This window comes from Varanus komodoensis, unplaced genomic scaffold (assembly GCF_004798865.1).
Source record: "Varanus komodoensis strain SLA01 unplaced genomic scaffold, ASM479886v1 scaffold6_1, whole genome shotgun sequence".
NCBI lineage: Eukaryota > Metazoa > Chordata > Lepidosauria > Squamata > Varanidae > Varanus > Varanus komodoensis.
Window position 1 is genome coordinate 1,691,207 of NW_025336345.1, and position 18,452 is coordinate 1,709,658.

Genomic DNA, 18,452 nt, shown 5'->3' on the forward strand with positions numbered 1-18,452 from the left:
GGGCAGCAGGGCGGGGGGGGGGGGCACACGGCAGGTCCAAATGGGCAGGGGGGGCTGGGTAAATGGGCATGTTGGGCCAGATCCATCCCCTGCGCCATAGTTTGAGGACCCATGTTCTAGGCCTTATTGGTGGCTTTGCTAACAAAAGGGAGATGTTCATTGTAGACATTGAAGTTACTTCCCATTTCTCCACTGGAAGGCAAGTCTTTTGAAGAAAGACTTCAGTGGGATATGGCCTGTGGGGGGGGAAACCCCCCCCCCATTCTTCCCTAGATTTCTTGCCTTTACAATGAAGTTGTGGAGCCAATTCTATTCAGTTTATTTTTTTTCCTGATCAGGCTTGTAAAACTAGGCACTACCCATTCTTAAAGTGGCTGGGGGAATTATTTGAAGGCAAATGCTGTGAATATATCACCTAAGAGCAAACCAAACTTTTTCTAGGCACAGGGTATTTAAAATAACATTCTAAAAAAATCCCAGTAGACCCATGGCTCTATATATTGAATTTAAACATCATATATCAGTCTGCTGATTTTTATCTAGCTCTTCTGGAAGAAGTATTAGGGTCTTCCAGAGGCTGACCTAGTCAGACCTAAGAAGACAGATAGATGCTGATTGTATGTAATGATGCAATAGGAAGTACTGTGCTTTCTGTACAGAACTGTTCTAATTATTCAGTGATCAGCTTAGCATACTAATGTTTGTGTTTTTCCCCCTCTCACCAGAACATTCAACTCCAGCCAAGGTAGTGAAAGCAGCAAACCCAAGGCAGAGAAAAGGAAGCAAGGTATGTATTAGCATGATGTATTTAGGTGATGATGCAAAGATACCTGCACTGTGGGAGAAGCTGGATGTATACATTAATATGAATTTGTTGTTTTTATTATCACACAGCTAAGTTAAGGTTCTCAGGCAATAGTTTCTTGCTTTGCAGTTTGTAGGTAAAATCTCAAGGCAGTTTCTGGCCTCTAGCTCCATATATGCTTTTCTGACTGGCACTTTTCAGGACATAAGTACTTAGGCTTTCGTTCCTTTAACCATTAATACTTGTGCATCTGTTCTGTGATTGTTGGACTTAGTGATCTGTATGTATGTACGTGGACTGTTGTATGTGTAGCTGCCAGGGATGGGATAGTTCTTGCAGTAGCAAATTACTTTGATGATGCCTATAGTCTTTCTCACCCATGCAGTCATTGGCTGACTTTTTAAACTTGCAGTTTTTTTCTGATGCTTCTGGAGTATTTGTGCCACTGGCTCTCCTGCTCCCCTTATATTCTCAGGGAATAATTTTGTTCTGTTCTGAAAATACTTCAGTCTGTGCTGCTGGAGGAATAGCATGTCTAGAGATCTGTAATGCCCTCTGGGAAAAAGCTTGCCCTTGTCCCTAATAACAGAGTACTTTTCCTTGTATATTTCTGTGGGGAAGTAGTTAGTAAAGTTTATTATTAAATGGATGAAATACCTCTCTTGCTATTATTATACTTTCATGCTGTTCTTGTTCTGTTTAAGTAGCCTCGCTATAACCTTCCCCCAACACATACTGATGTGTTTTATCAAAAGAGAGACCAGGTGAAATTGCATTGAAGTCTGAAGTGTAAGAGACTGGAAACAGCTGAAAGCAAGATAGACCATTGATTTGATCTGCACTTACAGGCCCTGCTTGTGGGCAAAACTCAAGATGTGCTTGAAAATCAGAGGCTCTGCCAAGCTAGGCTTATTCATTCATGGCAAAGTTTTCTGAATATTGCACCCACATGCCAGCAAGCATTGAAGTCCAATGAAGACATGAAAATATAACAATAAAATAGAAAGAAAACTGGTTGGGTATTTCATATATAAGGGTTTTAGCTCAATCTTCCCAAACCAAAAGCAGTCTTTTGTAAAGAGTCATGAAAGACAGCATTATGTGCTATTTCATCCTCTTCTATAAAGCCTCTAGTGACTGCATTTTTCTTCTACATATTTGGAGAGTAGCATCTTTCCTTTCTAACTCATCCACCCAAAATGAATAAAGCCAACATTTTTTGTTTAAGCATATATTATAAGTTTTTAACGTACACAGAAAATAACATACACAAGTGATTTGCATATCTGGTTTTTGTGCATCCAGAGCGACTTGTGAAGGTGGAGATGCAGAAGCTCCAAGTGTGTGCATCTCTTTAATGATTCGTCTTGCCCCAAAAGTACACATGGTGTTATGAATGAGACACTTGGCATCTGCTATTGATACTTCCTGAAATATGCAAAGCTACTCTTGGGTCCCAAATTAGTTTCTTCAGAACATTTCCTTACAAGGCAAGAAATACGGGTCAAATCTGTTAGAACTTTGAAATTGCTCCCCTTTAGGATGGGTTGTGCATTATAATTTGAAGGACTTGATAGAATGCTGCTGTTGTATGACACCTCGTTCACTAGGTGGCAATGTCTGCGGGAAAGCAATGTTTAGCTGCATATAACCTTAAATCTTGAGTTGTGGCTCCTCCTTCCTTTACACTTTAAAAGGAACAAATAAGTGGTACCTCTCAAGGCTGTGGAAATTACAGTTTACTAGTTTAGGAGGAGCTTGGAACAGATTAAATGACAGAGAGGTTGGGCAATAGGCAGGTTTTACACAAAGCAAACATAACTAAGCAAACTAATTGTGCTTACTTGCCATCATTGCTAGAGCAGGCACTTTGGAAAGAAAGAAAATGATAAAGATATTTTTTCACATTTTAAAAATTAATCTCTCTGGAGTTTTGTGTGTCATGAGGTAAATGAACTGAAGTATAATGGACCTCTAGAGGCCTAAAAGAAGGCTGTGTCCATTCAGCACACTCTATAATAGCATCATGCATCAAATGCTGTTCTTGCTATGAGAGATAAAAATAGTAGGTATTTTGATTTGGGTTTTTATAAGAGGTCAGATGTTTTCAGGCTGGAGAAATACTGTGTTGATCTTAGAAACAAAAATCTGCTATATAATGCTCTGATTACATATCTCTGCTTTTATTTTACCAGGTTGGTGACTTTGGGGATGCAACAAATTGGCCAACACCAGGAGAAATAGCTCACAAGAGTGTACAGGTAAAGTTCATATTCTGATTTGAAAAAGATGAAGTATGTAGATGATGTGGATTCCTGAAGGAAGAAAATCCCATCCAGAATCAAGGGATTGCTCTGGATCTTTAGAAGGTCTTTGTTCAGCAACCATGACAGTGTCAACTCACAGTACAATCCTATTTTATGTGTGTTTAGACATTGAGGCCCACTGCAATTAATGGCATTCAGTTGCTTTAAATTGCATCCTCTGTATAGCTTTATAATGGTTTGGTTGGCACATGACACTAACACATAGTATAGATTGCTGAATTCTGTGTGGTGGTTTATTAATAACAAGCAACACAGAAAGATAATTCAGTGTTTGTTCCTAGACTGCAAACCCTGAACTGTTTAAACACTGAATTGCTTAAATTGTTCAGTTTGCATATAACGGTGGCAAATAATGAGTTGATGTGCTTAGAAAAAATAAGCATTTATTAACCTGCAAGTTAATTAAGTCACAATTTGCTGTGTTGTGTGCCTTGCACAAGCTGCGTCCATATTTATACAATCTCCAGAGAGCAGTTGCATCACATGCAAAATGGGCTAGTTTGGGTTATTTTAACCGACAAACAAGCCATGAATTCTGCATATGCTCCTGTAAACATCCCCCCCGCCCCAGTGTGCACACCTATGCCTTTCAAAAGTCTCAAACAAAACTTTTCCTCTTTGAGGACTTTGTGACACACAAGGGTTTATACACCTCAGAACAGCAGCATTTGAACATTCTAGAACTAAACAGAGCTTTTGGCAGGAGTTCTGCCCTCCTCCTCCATGTATGCTTACCTCTCAGTTCTTTCTTTGATGCTGCAAATGACAAGTAGCATTTTGGAGTGCTCTCTGCATTACAGCCTAACATAAAAGAAAGATGTTCCTTTCTTGGTCCCTCCCACCCCAAGACACTAAGTAGAGTTTCATTCTCTTCTGTTCAGTTTTGGTTCAAGCTGAGGTACTACTGGTGTTTGATTCTGATGCTACCAGCTCTAATCTGCAAGCAGACAGTCATAAGCAAAACCTTTCATTCTCCTACAAACCTGTCACAAAATTGAAAATTACTGTAGGATCCAGGTGGAAGACTATCCCTTCTTGTTCAAAGCTGTGTTCCCAAATTCTATCACTGTGGAGACTTCACAAACAAAATTTAAACATAAGACATATTTCTCCACCATGGATGTGCAGGGATGGAAACTCAAAGCCTTTGGCTATAAAATGTATTTCACAACTGCCTTATCCCTGTGGATTGCAAATTATCAGGCCTGTATGCCAGCATATTAACAATTCCTGAGGGACAAGGTGGTCTATTCAGTCTCTTCCCTGTAGACACCAAAAACCTTCCACAATTTTTCAAACTGAGTTTCACAGACAAGCAAGACAGCAAATTAGCACTGCATGACACATGGCAGTTTATTGATCGAGGACTGTGACAGAAATCATCTTCCTCAGAAGGCATTCATGGCTGGCTCTGGACCACAGAATTACATCAGGAAATGAAGTCAAGAATAGAGGTCCTTCTATTCAACAGCAATAGATTACTCAGTACCTTCACAGATGACACACTTTATTGGGTTTGCAAAATGAGGGCATCAGTTGGCAAGATGAACTTTATCTGCCAGTTATTGATAATTCCAGAAGGTTGATGCTGGCTATACTGGCATTGCCAGTGGTCACCCCAGGTCAGATTCAAACACTGTGTCTAAGGAAACTACTTACTCTTCATTCTACCCCAAACATCCTTTCTTGTCCAAGTAACATCAGCCAATTAATGGAAGAAGCTTCCAATAAGAACAAGTGGTATCTTTCATTTTCAGTACAGAGTTTTGTACTAGAATCTTCAATCCCATTACAGACCAAGACCCTTTCTCCATGTTTGGCACCACATGTCGGACAATTCATGGTCAACAGCTATTGAATTTGACAAACTTCCCCCTTCAGAGGTCTTTTACTACAGTTGTCCTACATAATCTCTCAGAGAGGAAATTGCTATTCTTCTAAGTAGCAATTTGCTATTGCACCCCTACTTAGCAAACATGTTTTCCCCTCAAGGAGCTTTATGGTCTCTATAAAGGAGAGGCCTCAGCTATCTACTGGTCCTGTGCTATATCAACAGTCCCATCTCAACAAAATCTCAGTTGTTACCTTTTGAAACACAATTTATTGGTGTATTCTTAAGACTCCCTCACAATTAGGAGCTACCTCCCCAAGCACAGAGCAAATGGTAGCCTCTCCTTAACAGACAAATTTTCTCGTGCAGCATCCCAAAAAGCAATCACCATACAGTATATCTTAGAATGGATGGCTTCAATCACAGTGGTTATCCTGTTGGCCCACCCCTGCATGAGGCAGTTATAGTTCTGGTTCATATAACACTTTGACCCTCAAAAGGACCACCAGGAATCTTTGTCTTGCACTCTCAGTCAACATCAGACACTCCTTCAGACAATAGACTTTTCTTCCCTGCTTCCTACAGGGATCCCGAGTCTGTATTCTAAGACTGATGCTCACAGTTGGAATAGATATTCACTCCAGGGCTGGGGAATATGCTGCTGTTCCTTCACAGTTGCAGGTCTCTGGTCATGCAGGGAACATACTGACCAACTGGAACTCCTATCCATAGCGAAAGCCCTCTAGGCATTCAGAACTGCTGCCAAGAAACTCAACATTTTCTGGGTAAATAACCAAGGTACATACAGTTCCTTTTACTCCTGAATCATATTTCCAGTCTCCAGGACTGGTGACTACATGTCTCCATTATTCCAGTCACCAGGCAGGAACAGCCAGCACCATAGCTGATGCCCTCAGCATGTGGAGCACATCTCTACAATACTGAGAGCTTCACCTGAGGTTAGCCCAGATGATACTTAGGAAATGGGAGCAGCCCAAAAATCAATCTCTTTGCCACAGTGCAAACTTGTGCCGCAGTGCAAGCCACAACTTAGAAACTCTTGGAAATGCCTTCCCCTCATATTGCTGGTTATGTCTAGCCTATGCCTTCTCTCCATTTCAGCTGATTACAAAAATGGTAAACAAGATCTAAGACAACATGGCACATGCACATTAATCATTCCGTGATCATCCTAGCAACTGTGCTTTGCATTTCTCTTCCTGCTTTCCAACCTTCCATACCTTCCATACAGCTAATGACCAAAACAAGGATCCAGCATCCAAATCTGTAGTCCAGTCCCTTCACCTCACAGTATGGAAAATACTCAACAGGACACATTCTTTACCTAGGTGCTAGAAGTCCTCATAGCCTCTTGCAGACCTGCCACTTGTAAGTTCTATGCAACAAATTGGAAGGTGTTTTAGACCTTTGTTCTTCAACACAGCAGGGCCCAGCCTCTTGTTGACATACCAGTAATACCATTTTGGATTTCCTACTGTCAGTTAAAACAAATGGCCTAGTTCTTCTTTCTGTTAGAGTCTACCTTGCAGTGATCTTGGCTTACTACAATACTATTGATGGATCAACCATGTTCTCCCATCCAAAGAGTTCATTAATAGCCTCAGCAACCACATTTGTTGGGTATCAAAAACTTTGGTTTTGAATGTGGAGACAGTAAGGAGTCAAACTAAGATAACTTAGATCATCCATTAAAAATAATTTTGCAAGACTAGCAAGTTAGAAGAAGATGGAGACTGAATTATAACCTGCAAGAAGACATCTTGAAGAAATGAGAAAAAGATTTGGAAGAATTCTTCAAATTGAACTACACAAATGACGTTTTCACAGCAACAATATGGGAAGCCAGCAAAGCTAATATGAGAGGAAACTTAATAGCAATTGCCACAAAGAAGAAAAAAGTTAGAACAAACTAAAAAGCATCTTGAAATTCAAATATTAGAGGATCATCATAAAAAATCCTTAGATAAATCAATTCTAACTGAGCTCAGATAGTTAAGAAATCAGATCTGATGGAGACAGAGGAAGCACAGAAGAAATTAAGATTTTTAAACAAAAACATTTTGAACATTCAAACAAACCTGGAAGTTATCTAGCATATTGTCTCAAAAGAGAAACTGAAAAGAGATTGATAACACAGGGGTAAAGAAGGATAATGGGAATACATATGTGGAAAAAGAAATCATGATCAATTTACCCTCTTTTTTCAAACTTGTATAATCCCTTCCCCAAACTTTAGACGGAATGGAGCAATATATAGGAGGCCCATATTGAATAATTTACAACTGACCAAAGAGGAATATTGAATGGTATCATAACCACCCAAGAGATAACACAAGCCATTAAAAAATTAAGAAAGATAAAACACCTGGGCCTAGTGGCCTCTCCACAATGTATAAGTCTTTAGAGGAAAAATGAATATTACCTCTTCAAAAACTAATGAATGAAATTACAGAGAAATCACTATCTGTCATAGCAAAAAGCTCATATAACAGTGATATACAAAAGAGGAAATTATCCTACCCTGCCACATTCTTATAGATTATTATTAAATATGGACTATAAACTTTTTACTCTAATAATGGCAGAAAGAAAATGTATTGAAAAACAGATTCATACAAACCAAACTGGTTTTGTCCCAAAGAGACCTATGAAAGATGTTTGCTCTGTGATCAGTGCTATTGAATTTGTCAAGAGGAAGAGGAAGAAGGCAGCATTTATCTTTCAAGATGCAGGAAAAGCCTTTGATAATGCATCTTGGTCTGTTTTACTGAAAACCCTTCAATACATAAACTGTGGTTTGACAGTTACGAATTGGATTCAAGCAATTTATACTAAGCAACGTGCTTACAAGCTTATAAATGGAATGTTAACTGACAGTTTTCAAATGGAAAAAGGGACACATTGAGGATGTCCATTATCACCAATTTTATTTATCGTTGTACTGAAAGTCTTAACTATGAAAATAGGATGGGACCCAAAAATGAAAGGTTTAAAAGTAGATGGAGAAGAATACAAAATGAAGAGCTATCCTGATGATGTAGTGCTGACTGTTTTAAATCCACATCTATCTGTACAGCTTATAATAGAGAAAATTGGAAAAATGGATTTTACTCTTGTTACAAAATTCCTAAGAAAATGAAAATTATATTAAAGTTTGTAATGAAACAACAACAGGAAAACATAAAATAATTCAGAATTTGAAATAACTTCCAATCTGGTCAAGTATTTAGGAATAAACATGACGGGACCTAATGACACATTATTTCAAAATAATAAAACAACCTGGATGAAGATTCAAAAGGACTTACAGAAATGGTCTAAATTAAAAATGTCACAGTTGGGAAGAATTTCCATTATAAAAATGAAAGTTTTGTCCAAGTTGAATTTTCTATTCCAGATGATACCGATTTTTATGCAGGAAAAAACTTGTCAAGATTGGCAAGGGCAATGGAATGTTTCTATTTGGAATGGTGAAACAAAACCCCAAGGATTAGTTTCAAAGTTTTACAGGATGAAAAAAGAGAGGAGGTCTTGCAGTTATGTTATCATGCAGCTGGCTTGGTTTGGATTACAGATTGGATTTTTAAGTTTAACGAAAGACTATTGAAATTGGAAATAGCAGATTTTGAAGAAGGAATACATAATTAAATATGGGCTAAAGACACTATTTAAAAAAGCTTTGACACCGAATAATTACCATGTACTTAAAGATGGTTTAATAAAAAATTGTTCTGTGAGAAGGAGAATTAGTTCTCCAATTTCTCTTTTGATGTCTCCAATAGAAGCATATCATGAAAAATATTTAAGGAATGATCTTCTAACATGGAGACATGGCCGATCAACAAGGATAAAGCAAGCTTTGACAAGAACAAAAAAAAAAAGGAAGGAAAAAATATTGAATGACTTATTTACTATCAACTGGTTTTAAGACTGAGAAAAGACATTCAACCATGAAAAGGTATGATAAGAGACCTGACAGATTTTGAATAGACAATTAAGACATCAAAAAGATCATCTGTTAGGACGAATCTATAAACAATTGCTCCGATAACATACTGAAATGTTTGATAAATTGGATGCAGATCTTTCAAAAATACTGTCCCATAAGAAGTCCTATGGACAAAGGAATATAATATTTACAGTCCATCAGGCATTAAGAGAAACCTGATATAAGATGTTCCTGGTGGTATACTAAGAAGTTAGTGGGACTTTTTACCATATGTGGGGATTTGTGATAAATTCAGATTTTGGAATCGGATACACATGGAAATGCAGAAATTCTTAAATTTAATTTTCCTATGAATGCTAAAACTCTTCTATTGAATATTATACCAGAGACTCTTCCAAAGAGCATGCTAGAGTTATCCAAATACACAATAACAGCGACAAGAATTATAATTGCATCAAAGTGGAAAGCAGAAGACTGCCCAACTACTGAATATTAGAAAAACGAGCTGAGTATGCAATAATGGAGAAACTAACCAGTTATATAAATAGAAGGCCTGTTAAAGAATGTGAAGAAAATGGAAAACTTTTTATAAGAAATTTAACTGATGATCAAGAAACTAGAACTTGTAAAAGAATTGACTTTTACCTCAATCCTAAAGCTATGATGTTATTTACGATTAGTTTGATAAATTAGATCAATTTGTTTGCAAATCTTAATTAAGAATGGATTGACTTAACTGTGAGTAGAAGAGATAGAAATTTTCACTTTTTTGTGAATGTATTAGATGTTGAAATTATATGCTATATTTGTGTAATATCCCTTGGTATCTTTTTTCTCATTTTTTCTCTTTATTTTTCTCTTACTCCCTTTTTTATGAGAAAAAAAAAGCCTCAGTAACCTATACTGACCACATATGGCCCCGACTTTCTCATGGAGTCTTTTTGTACTACTAACTCATTTAACCACCAAATCCTTCAAACCACTAGTCACAGTGGACCTTTGTCTTCTAACAATAGACTACATTAAGATAAGCTGGTTCTCCAACCTGATTACTTGGTTTTACCTAAAGCTGTATCCCAATTTCACTTAAACCAGGATGTTGTACAGCTGGTTTTCTTCCCTCAACCAACACCTCAACGGGACACTAAACTCGTATTTGCTTGATGACCTCCAGTCCCTTTCCTTTTACACTGACAAGGTGTCATCTTTTGGGAAGTTCACCTAAATCCTTTCCCCCCCCTCTGAACCCTGAGAGAGCCAGTCCGTTTCCTCACAATGCCTAGATAATGGATAATATTCACCTGGCTTACCAGCCAACTTCTGTTATCCCCTCTCCAAGTGAAGGGTCACGTTATGAGAGCAATAGAGTCATTCTGGAAACCAGAATTCTTAGATGTTGAAATGGAAGAATCAGAGGGGCTTATCTGAAGGACATCTTTCCAGGTGTTCAGGTGGACACTGAGAAGTCAGTATTTAGAACTTCAGGGAGGGGACCTGGGAGAATAACTGCAGGAGTTGTCTCAGACAACTCCTTGACTCCATGATGTGACATTGGGAGATACGGCTGACCAACTAGAGGGGCAATGAACAGCAAACAGGCTTGCCCACCTCCAGAAAGGACATTCCAGAGGGAGGGGCCCTAAAGCTACTCAAAAGGAGAAAGTTGGGCAGTAGTTGTTATATTGGGTTCAGTGAACCACTCCGCATGTTCAGAGACTCATGCTTTGTTGGTTGTGTTTACTGGAAGTGCACTGGAGAATAAAAAGCCTTTACCAAAGAATGGTCTATGTTTTGGAAGTTCAAAGGGGGCGGGGACTTGGCTTGTGACAACAACCACTTGGATGTGTGAGCCTGAAATGATCCTTTTACCTTGATCCTTGTGTGACATGTTTCTCTGATAGTATGCCTTTTAGCTTTGTAATCACAGAGGCAACAGAAAAGGTTGGTTCCATAGTGGCAACTGTAGAACTTTGAGTGGCCATCCGTGAACTCACACAATCCACCTTCCTCCTCCCTGTTTGATGTCTTAGCAGTTCACTTTCCTCCACTGTGGCAGATCTAGCACCAGGAGCCAGATGGGAGTCATGCCTAAGGTGTACACAGAGTGGGGTGAGGCTCCCCCGAAAAACTGTGTGTAGCTTTAGAGTGTTTGGATGCCGTTTTGTGTAGGCATCAAAACCCATATATGTGAGTTCACAGATGACCCTTGAAAAACTACAGCTACAGATAAGCAGTCTGACCTGGTGAGCTCCTGCGAATGGGAGGAGGCTGCATTGTTCCGCTTTCCCAAGCACTGGAAACTTGGAAAATGTGAAGAAGAGTGAAGAGGTCTAAACTGAAATCCCAAAGGACCAACTTGAAAGGGGGTGATGTAGCCACTACCCTCTTTTGCAAGCCAAGATCTTATAGGAATTTTAGACAGTGGTCAACCTAAAGCAAACAAATGTGTGGCTTTGTCATCACCCAGCAGGCACTTTACAGAACATTAAGCAGACATGGCATTGCATTTAGGGTAGTCAAGCCAATGATGGCTATTCCAGTGTGTTGTTTGGGCACTTTGAAACTGCTGTCACTTTAGAGATTGCAAAAAAGTTTCTCCTCTCCCACCCCCAAAATAGGACAAAGTCATGACAAGCGCAAAAGGAGTCATGATCAGAGTGGCAAAGGAAATAAGGCAGGTTCTGCCATATAGCTTCTTGGGATACAGGTGGAAGAACTGAAGGGGGAAGTGGTGGGTATCAGCCACAGTGAATAATCTATCAGGAGCACTGTGAGTTTTTCCAAAAAGAGCTTGTGCTGCATAGGGCTGGTTGTTCTTACATTCAAACCCATGTAATAGTTCAAATGACTGTTTCTGTTTCTTTCTCCTAATATTATTCAGTGGCAGTATAAAACTGACATACTTCTCTACATACTACCACTTGCAAGGAAAACTGATGTTCAGAACTGGCCGTCTCATTTCCCAGTACAACTGCAGCTGTTGAGCAAGTGTGTGTGTGCGTGTGTGTTTCGGGGGGAGTGCTGGGACATGTGTAGTTTCCAAAAGCGAGTGCTGTATTATTGTACTGTAGAAGCTACACTCACCACAGCTTTGGCATTTACACAACCACAGAACCTGTTGATCTTATATTCCTAGCGGTTTTTACCTTCTTTTACCTTCTTTTAATGATTACAAATGAATATAAATAAAGCATCTACATGTTAACTTGAATGGTTGGGACTTTCTGAAAGACTTGTGGTTTTTGTTTTTTTAATTTAAAAACTTGGGATTTGGATTGAGTCATAATTCTTAATTTAAAAGAAGGAAATAAAAGTATTTTGCATTCATTCCAGCAGCTCTGTGAATTTTAAGTATTTTTTCCTACACAAGGAAAGCTGTTTTTGAAATTAAGTAAATCAGTAGCTAAACAGGTTAAAGAGTAATGTTCTGTGCAGTGGGCAAAGTATCTTCACTGCCTGGTGTTTGCCAGTGTAGCAGCTTCTGTCAGGTGAAGGAGGGAAAGAAGCCAAGTGTCCTTTGGCTGATGTTATGGTCCTGGCATTGCAACATGGTACTCCATATAAAATGAAGCTGATTAAAGGTCATCTTCTTTCTGTTCTTCTCATTCTTTCCTCAGTATTTATTTTCTAATCCTTACTAGACCTTGATTTAGAATTTTTCAGATAGGGCAACTTTCTAGTTTTCTTTCCCTTTTCTCTCCTTCAGACTTTTGTAAGCATCAGGAAGGGAATAGGGTGCTAATCCTAATATGATTACCTTTTTAACCACATCCTCCTTGTGTATGTGAAGAGTTCACCACTAGAGGTCCTCTCTGCTTAGACAAGTTTGTCTCTATGAGCCCTCAGAGGTTATGTAACTTGGGAGTCTTTTAGTTGCACATATATTGTGACTGCATTTCGTTGATCCAGCAAGTCCCCTAATGTTTGTTTGAGCACCCCAAGTTTAATATTGGAGAAGAGACATAGGTTGAACTTTCAGAAGAAATGATTTCATTATATTTAAAATCTAAATTGAAGGAAAGAATGCAAGGCTTAAATAAAAGAGTATGCATACTTACATATCTTGGTATAAAACTGATTTTCAGAACTGATTGTCTATATTCCATACTATATTTCACGTGAGATTTTACTGTTCAGCATTCTTGCTGATATCTTTATGTGGTTTACCATTCTTAAATCAAAATGAACAGGAATATAGTCAGGCCTCCCCATCCTGAAAGTGGTCAAATATCCTCTTTACGTATTGTGCATATATGAATGTTTGAAGGAGGTGAAACTGTGTGGGAATAAGCGCCTGCCGTGGCCCAGAGTCCGTAGTTTCCATACTACATTGCTGCGAGCTCAGACTGAGTAGCACTTTTTGGGGGTGCTAAATCCTTGCTTAGGAGAAAGCCAGGAATAGCTCATTACAGGTCCCAGGCAGAGGATTTCCTTTTAGGGTTTTCCTGCCCACTGTTCTCTGTAGCTCAGCAGTGCTATTTCTGGGAAAGGAGCCTAGAGCCCATTCTAAAACTTGGTCACAGTATATTGCAGCAGAGAAGGTACATTTACCAAGCCTTTGAACAAAGCAGGAATTGCCATGAAAAGTGAATGAAATAGTTCAAGTGGCCAGCACCCAGTCTGGCTTTTAAGTGGGCAATTTTGCACTTGCCTTGTTGGCTGCTGCATGTGCATACTATAACACCCATGAGTACAGATGCAGCAGTGCTTAAGCACGCTTCTATTTTTGGCTTTACCTTCCCTTTGGCAGTAGTTCCCAAGCTTCATAATGGCCTCTTGTCAGTGAGCTCCATTTCTGGTTTGGTATCCTGACCTGTCTTCATTCACTAACTGCAGCTTGTCTGGCTTCTGAATGATTAGGAAGACCTTATTTCTGTAGTGCTTATATCTTAAGTGCACACTTCTCTAATTTGGCTTCTTCATATTCTTCCTTTTTTGAGTACATATTGCTGCTGCTGAATAACTGTGTGGTAACTTCATAGGCTTCAAGTTTTGCTTTCTCAGTTTCCCCCAAATTGGAGCTTTCTCAAATATAGCTAATGTTCTTGGTTTCCAAACTTTGTGCATCCAGAGTTAGAGTGGTCATATCAGCATGATTCTGAGTGCATTGGGCGGTTAAATTTGCTGTACTGGTTAGGACCTAGTCTTTGCTCATCCATATTACATGTCTGATTTTTCATTTCCAGCAGCTGCCACACAAGCCCCAATCTCTCCGGAAGGTTCCTCTTAAGAAAAACATGAAAGAGCAGGAGAAGGGTGAAGGAAGTGATGGCAAAGAGAACATGAAAACTCGGTCAGATGAATCTGGGGAAGAGAAGAATGGAGATGATGACAACCAGAAATCAGCTCAGAAGAAAAAAGGTGAGCAACATTTTGAAGGGGTGGTAGCATTTCAGGTTGGGGAATGTAAAATAATAAAAAAAATATGGTATGAGTACACTTCAGCCAGTTGTGCAGGCTTTTTAATAAAAGGATTCCCACACAAGGGTAGCCATTTTATTTTTAATTTTTGATAGAAGATCAGTGGACATGTACTGCTCTTTGAAAAATCACCATTGAATGAAGTTGTCACTGTTTAAATAGCATTAGTAAAAACAAGTCAAAGCTCTGTTGTGTGCAGTGCTTATTCTATGTCTGAAGTGTGATCCAGGTAGCTTTCCATTGAAGAACCATCAAAACAAATAATGAGGACAGTTGAATTTGTGACAGAAAATTCCTTACTCTGATGTCATCTTCGTTGATTGTCCCAGGATGTCTTCAAGAGTAGAGATGACAAGGGTTAGAAAAAATGGTGGGGGGGGGCCCTGCATACAAGGCTTGTAACATACACAGTTATCTACAATTTGTCCTTTATGAAACCCTTCACTAAGTTAAACCTAGGCTAAGTTAAAGCATTTTCAGCTGAAACTAAAATGTTGTTCTGTGTTGGTAGATGGAAAGCCAGAGTGGAAACTTAATTATACCACTTGACTACATAGAAACCCTTTCTTTTTCTTACGGAAGTTGATCTAGTCTAGGAGTTTTACAAGGGCATATAGTCTGGTCAGAGAGCCACTGGAAGTCTCCATCTTGGTTCTTTTTCCTTACTGGGAAGCCCTGGCCAAGGTCTGGTCACCATAGCAACCAGTTAAATATCTTTCTCCATGGGCTCAGCCCTGTGTGGGGTCTGTCTTTCCTCATAGTAATCAAGGATTTTGGGCTGTAAGAAATCTCTGCACTCCTGAAAGACATTCTGGCCTACCTGTGGAGTTAAACTATGAGTCAGGATGTTCTTGGCTAAAGTTTTCTTTCCATTCTATAGTTCTTGTAGGCCTTGTTTCCAGATCTGCCAAAATAGGTTCTAAGTAACATGTTTCCCCAGTTCCAGTTCAGCTCTCTACCCACTATACTACAGTGACAAAGGTTCAGGTTGTTAGTTGGCTTTTTTTGAAATGCCTTACGTGCCCTTGACATCCAGTGACCTTGACATCCAGTTCAGTTCTAGTCTCTGAAGCCCTAAAGCATTTTAAATTGAGGTTCTTCATGAAAAGTTACTTGCCTTATTTTTGGGGGCAGGTGATAAGGTTGATTTGGGGGTATGGGAGGAAGTCTTACATTCATATTTGCAATTCCTCATAAGGATTTGTATAGTTAGTACTTTTTGGCTTGCAGGCAACAGACACAAATGGGTCCCTTTGCAAATAGATATGAAGTCTGAGGTGCCAAGGGACAAAACTGCTTCTCGCAACAACAGACAGAATGAGCAGCATCGGCACCCTTCCAACAACCGGAGTGAATCAAAAGGTATGAGTGGAATGCCTTTGAAGGCAGCAGCAGAACACTGTGCTTTTGGTAATGGTCAGGCGGCCATGTTTCTTTATCTCTCTCTAGATTAAACTTCAAATTTCTCTGTGGTCTGCTGTATATGTACAAATATTTAGCAATTTGGTAGGAAATTCTGTTGGAATGCATGCATGTTGCTGATGAAGCCTAGTTTATTCTTCCACTCTAAGATTCTGTCATCCTCTGTGTGATGCATATGGAATCCATGATTCACCCATGATTCCCAGCACAACATTTTGCAGTTGCAGGGTATGTTTGTTTGTGACATTTTTCCTATTGTTGCCCAATTCTGCAGGTTGGCATCTAGATAACAAGCATGAACGGAACTGGCCTGACCATGATGAAACTTCCAGTGTCAAAAGTGAAGGGGCAACTGTACGTGGTGCCTTCAGGGGCAGAGGCCGTGGTCGTGGACGAGGGAGAGGGCGAGGGAGAGGAGGTACTCGCTGTATGTGTAAGACCATAATAATGTTTACAACAATGTTTCTGTGTACAGGATGTTGCTGATGCCTCAGATAAAGAGTTGGAAGGCTAGAAATCTTTACTCCCACTTGGAATGTCAGTGATTGGGATGCAGCTGATTTATTTGTGCTAGGCCATGACTCAGCGTAGTTTGAGCTGATGCATTTTTCATTTTTCTGTGAAGTCATTGCAGATGTCAGTGCCATTGGAAATAAGGGTCATAATAGTTCTTCGTCGTGGCCTCTGTGCATCACACACATGAGTTCTGCGCCTGCGCAGTGCCTCTGGCTGGAAGATTAACAGCTAACGGTTTTTGGTGGGAACTCCGCTCCCCCTCCCCCCTAGCATTATAAGGAGCGGAGTGTCTGCCATTTTCCAGTCTTTGCGACCACTGTTCATTGTGCCTCGTGCTGCTTTGCTCTCGTTTAGATCATTACTTACCTCTCGCTTGTTGAAAAACTTCCCTTTTTCTTACCAAGTTAGTATTCCCTCATTCCTGTTGCTGTTAGTATTTTACTTACTTCTTTGCTTTTCACCGTTTTTTCTCTCTTGTTCCTAAAAAAAAAAAAAAAAAAAAACCAAAAATATTACTTTCCCGCTTTACTATCTCCTTTTTTCTTCTATTTCTACGATGGCGCAACGGGTGACGTTCCGCAAGTGCAGGAAGTGCGGCTCCAAAATGCCTGCTGCGGACCCGCATGACCTGTGCCTCCTTTGTCTGGGGGAAGGGCACAGGACCGATAAATGTGGCCATTGTTTGGCCTTCTCCAAACAGGCGAGGAAGAATTGGGAGAACCACCTCCGCAAGCTTTTGTGGGACCAGGCTCTCCTCCAATCGGACCAGCTGGTGGCTAAACCTCCCACAACTGTGGCTCCACCCGAAGGTCGTCCAACTTCGGCTGACCTGCCGCAATGCCCAGCCTCTTCCTCCATTGCTCCACCCTCACACCCTTCTGAAGAAGGTGCTCATACCATGGCCGATAAGCCCTTTTCCCTACCAAGGAAACAAAAGGAGAAGAGAAAGCACAGCGATCCGGACAAACATGCTGTGCATAAGAAGGCCAACAAAGATAAGGCGGGCAAGCCGGTTAAAAAGCCAGAGAATCCCGAGCATGCAAAGCATCGCCACTCGGGGTCGGCGACTTCCTCGATCCCGACTCCAGCCACAGAACCAACCCCCTCGGTCCCGACCATCCAGGTGGCTATGAGGGTTACCCCGCCAGGCTCACCGCGCCGATCGGCAGCTGAACCTCCTCTGGATTCACAACGTGGTTCCATCTCAGATGGGGAAATAAGAGATTCTCCACTGAGAGCTTGGTCACCAACGCCAATGCTGCCTGTCCCTCTGGATACCGAGATCGCCATCTCTCCCCTGAGAAGCCGCAGGAGCCGTTCCTCGGATGCTAGATCTGATGACTGGTACCATTCCAGATACTCCTCCACTCCGAGACGGGAAGAGTACCAATCCGTGGCCTATTACCCAGTTTCCAGGGGACGATCTTCGCTGCCAGCTCCTCGGGATCGCTTCCATTCAACGCCCAGAGAGGCCCCGAGGGCTCCATCTAAAGAAAGCAGCAGATCAGAGTCACCAGGAGAGTCTTCGTCCAGTGCACCACCCCCCTACTGGATGGAATCTGATGAGTCTGAGGCTGACTCGACCTCACCAGATGCAGCGGTTACTTCGCAGGGCCTGGGGTCACCTAAAGAACCATACATCTCTTTCAGTGAATTGATGGCCAGGCTAGTGAGGTCGCTCGACATCAAAGCCCACCAACAACCGGGACCGAGCACTGACCATTTTTATGATGTGGTCAGGGGCAAACGATCCACATCTATTGCCTTGCTGTTCATTACGACCCTACAGCAGGCAATGACTCAGCATGGGACCTCCCGGCTCACCCACAACCGACTTCACGTAAATACGAGTCTATGTATTGGGTTCGGGAGGAAGACATCCCGTTCCTCCTCCATCACCCCAAGCTGAACTCGGTTGTTGTGGAATCCTCCCAGGGCCGGGAAGCACGTGGACACACCTCGTCTTGCGATAAAGAGGGAAGAAAAGTTGACTCCCTCGCCCGCCGGATATACGCAGCTTCGGGCCTTGGATTACGAATTTCCAATTATGAGGCGACCCTGGTGCACTATAAATATTTTCTTATGTAACGCCTAGACGCTATCATTGACACCTTCCCAGGAAACCAGGACGAACTTGCAAAAACCTTTGTTAAGGAAGCT

General features: G+C 40.8%; 1 protein-coding gene across 11 annotated transcripts in view; it reads left to right on the plus strand.

Moving 5' to 3' along the window:
- LARP1 (La ribonucleoprotein 1, translational regulator) overlaps nucleotides 1-18,452 on the plus strand; it is a 137,656-nt gene that overhangs the window by 88,459 nt on the left and 30,745 nt on the right. For 4 of the 11 annotated variants that reach the window (XM_044451039.1, XM_044451030.1, XM_044451029.1 and 1 more), the window contains 5 exons: nucleotides 726-787; nucleotides 3,001-3,066; nucleotides 14,120-14,294; nucleotides 15,585-15,716; nucleotides 16,051-16,209. In XM_044451039.1, the coding sequence (XP_044306974.1) occupies nucleotides 14,171-14,294; nucleotides 15,585-15,716; nucleotides 16,051-16,209 (415 nt within the window). In that variant the 5' untranslated portion in view covers nucleotides 726-787; nucleotides 3,001-3,066; nucleotides 14,120-14,170. The remainder of the gene's footprint in view (nucleotides 1-725; nucleotides 788-3,000; nucleotides 3,067-14,119; nucleotides 14,295-15,584; nucleotides 15,717-16,050; nucleotides 16,210-18,452) is intronic. The other 7 variants (XM_044451033.1, XM_044451032.1, XM_044451040.1 and 4 more) reach the window with 5 other exon arrangements.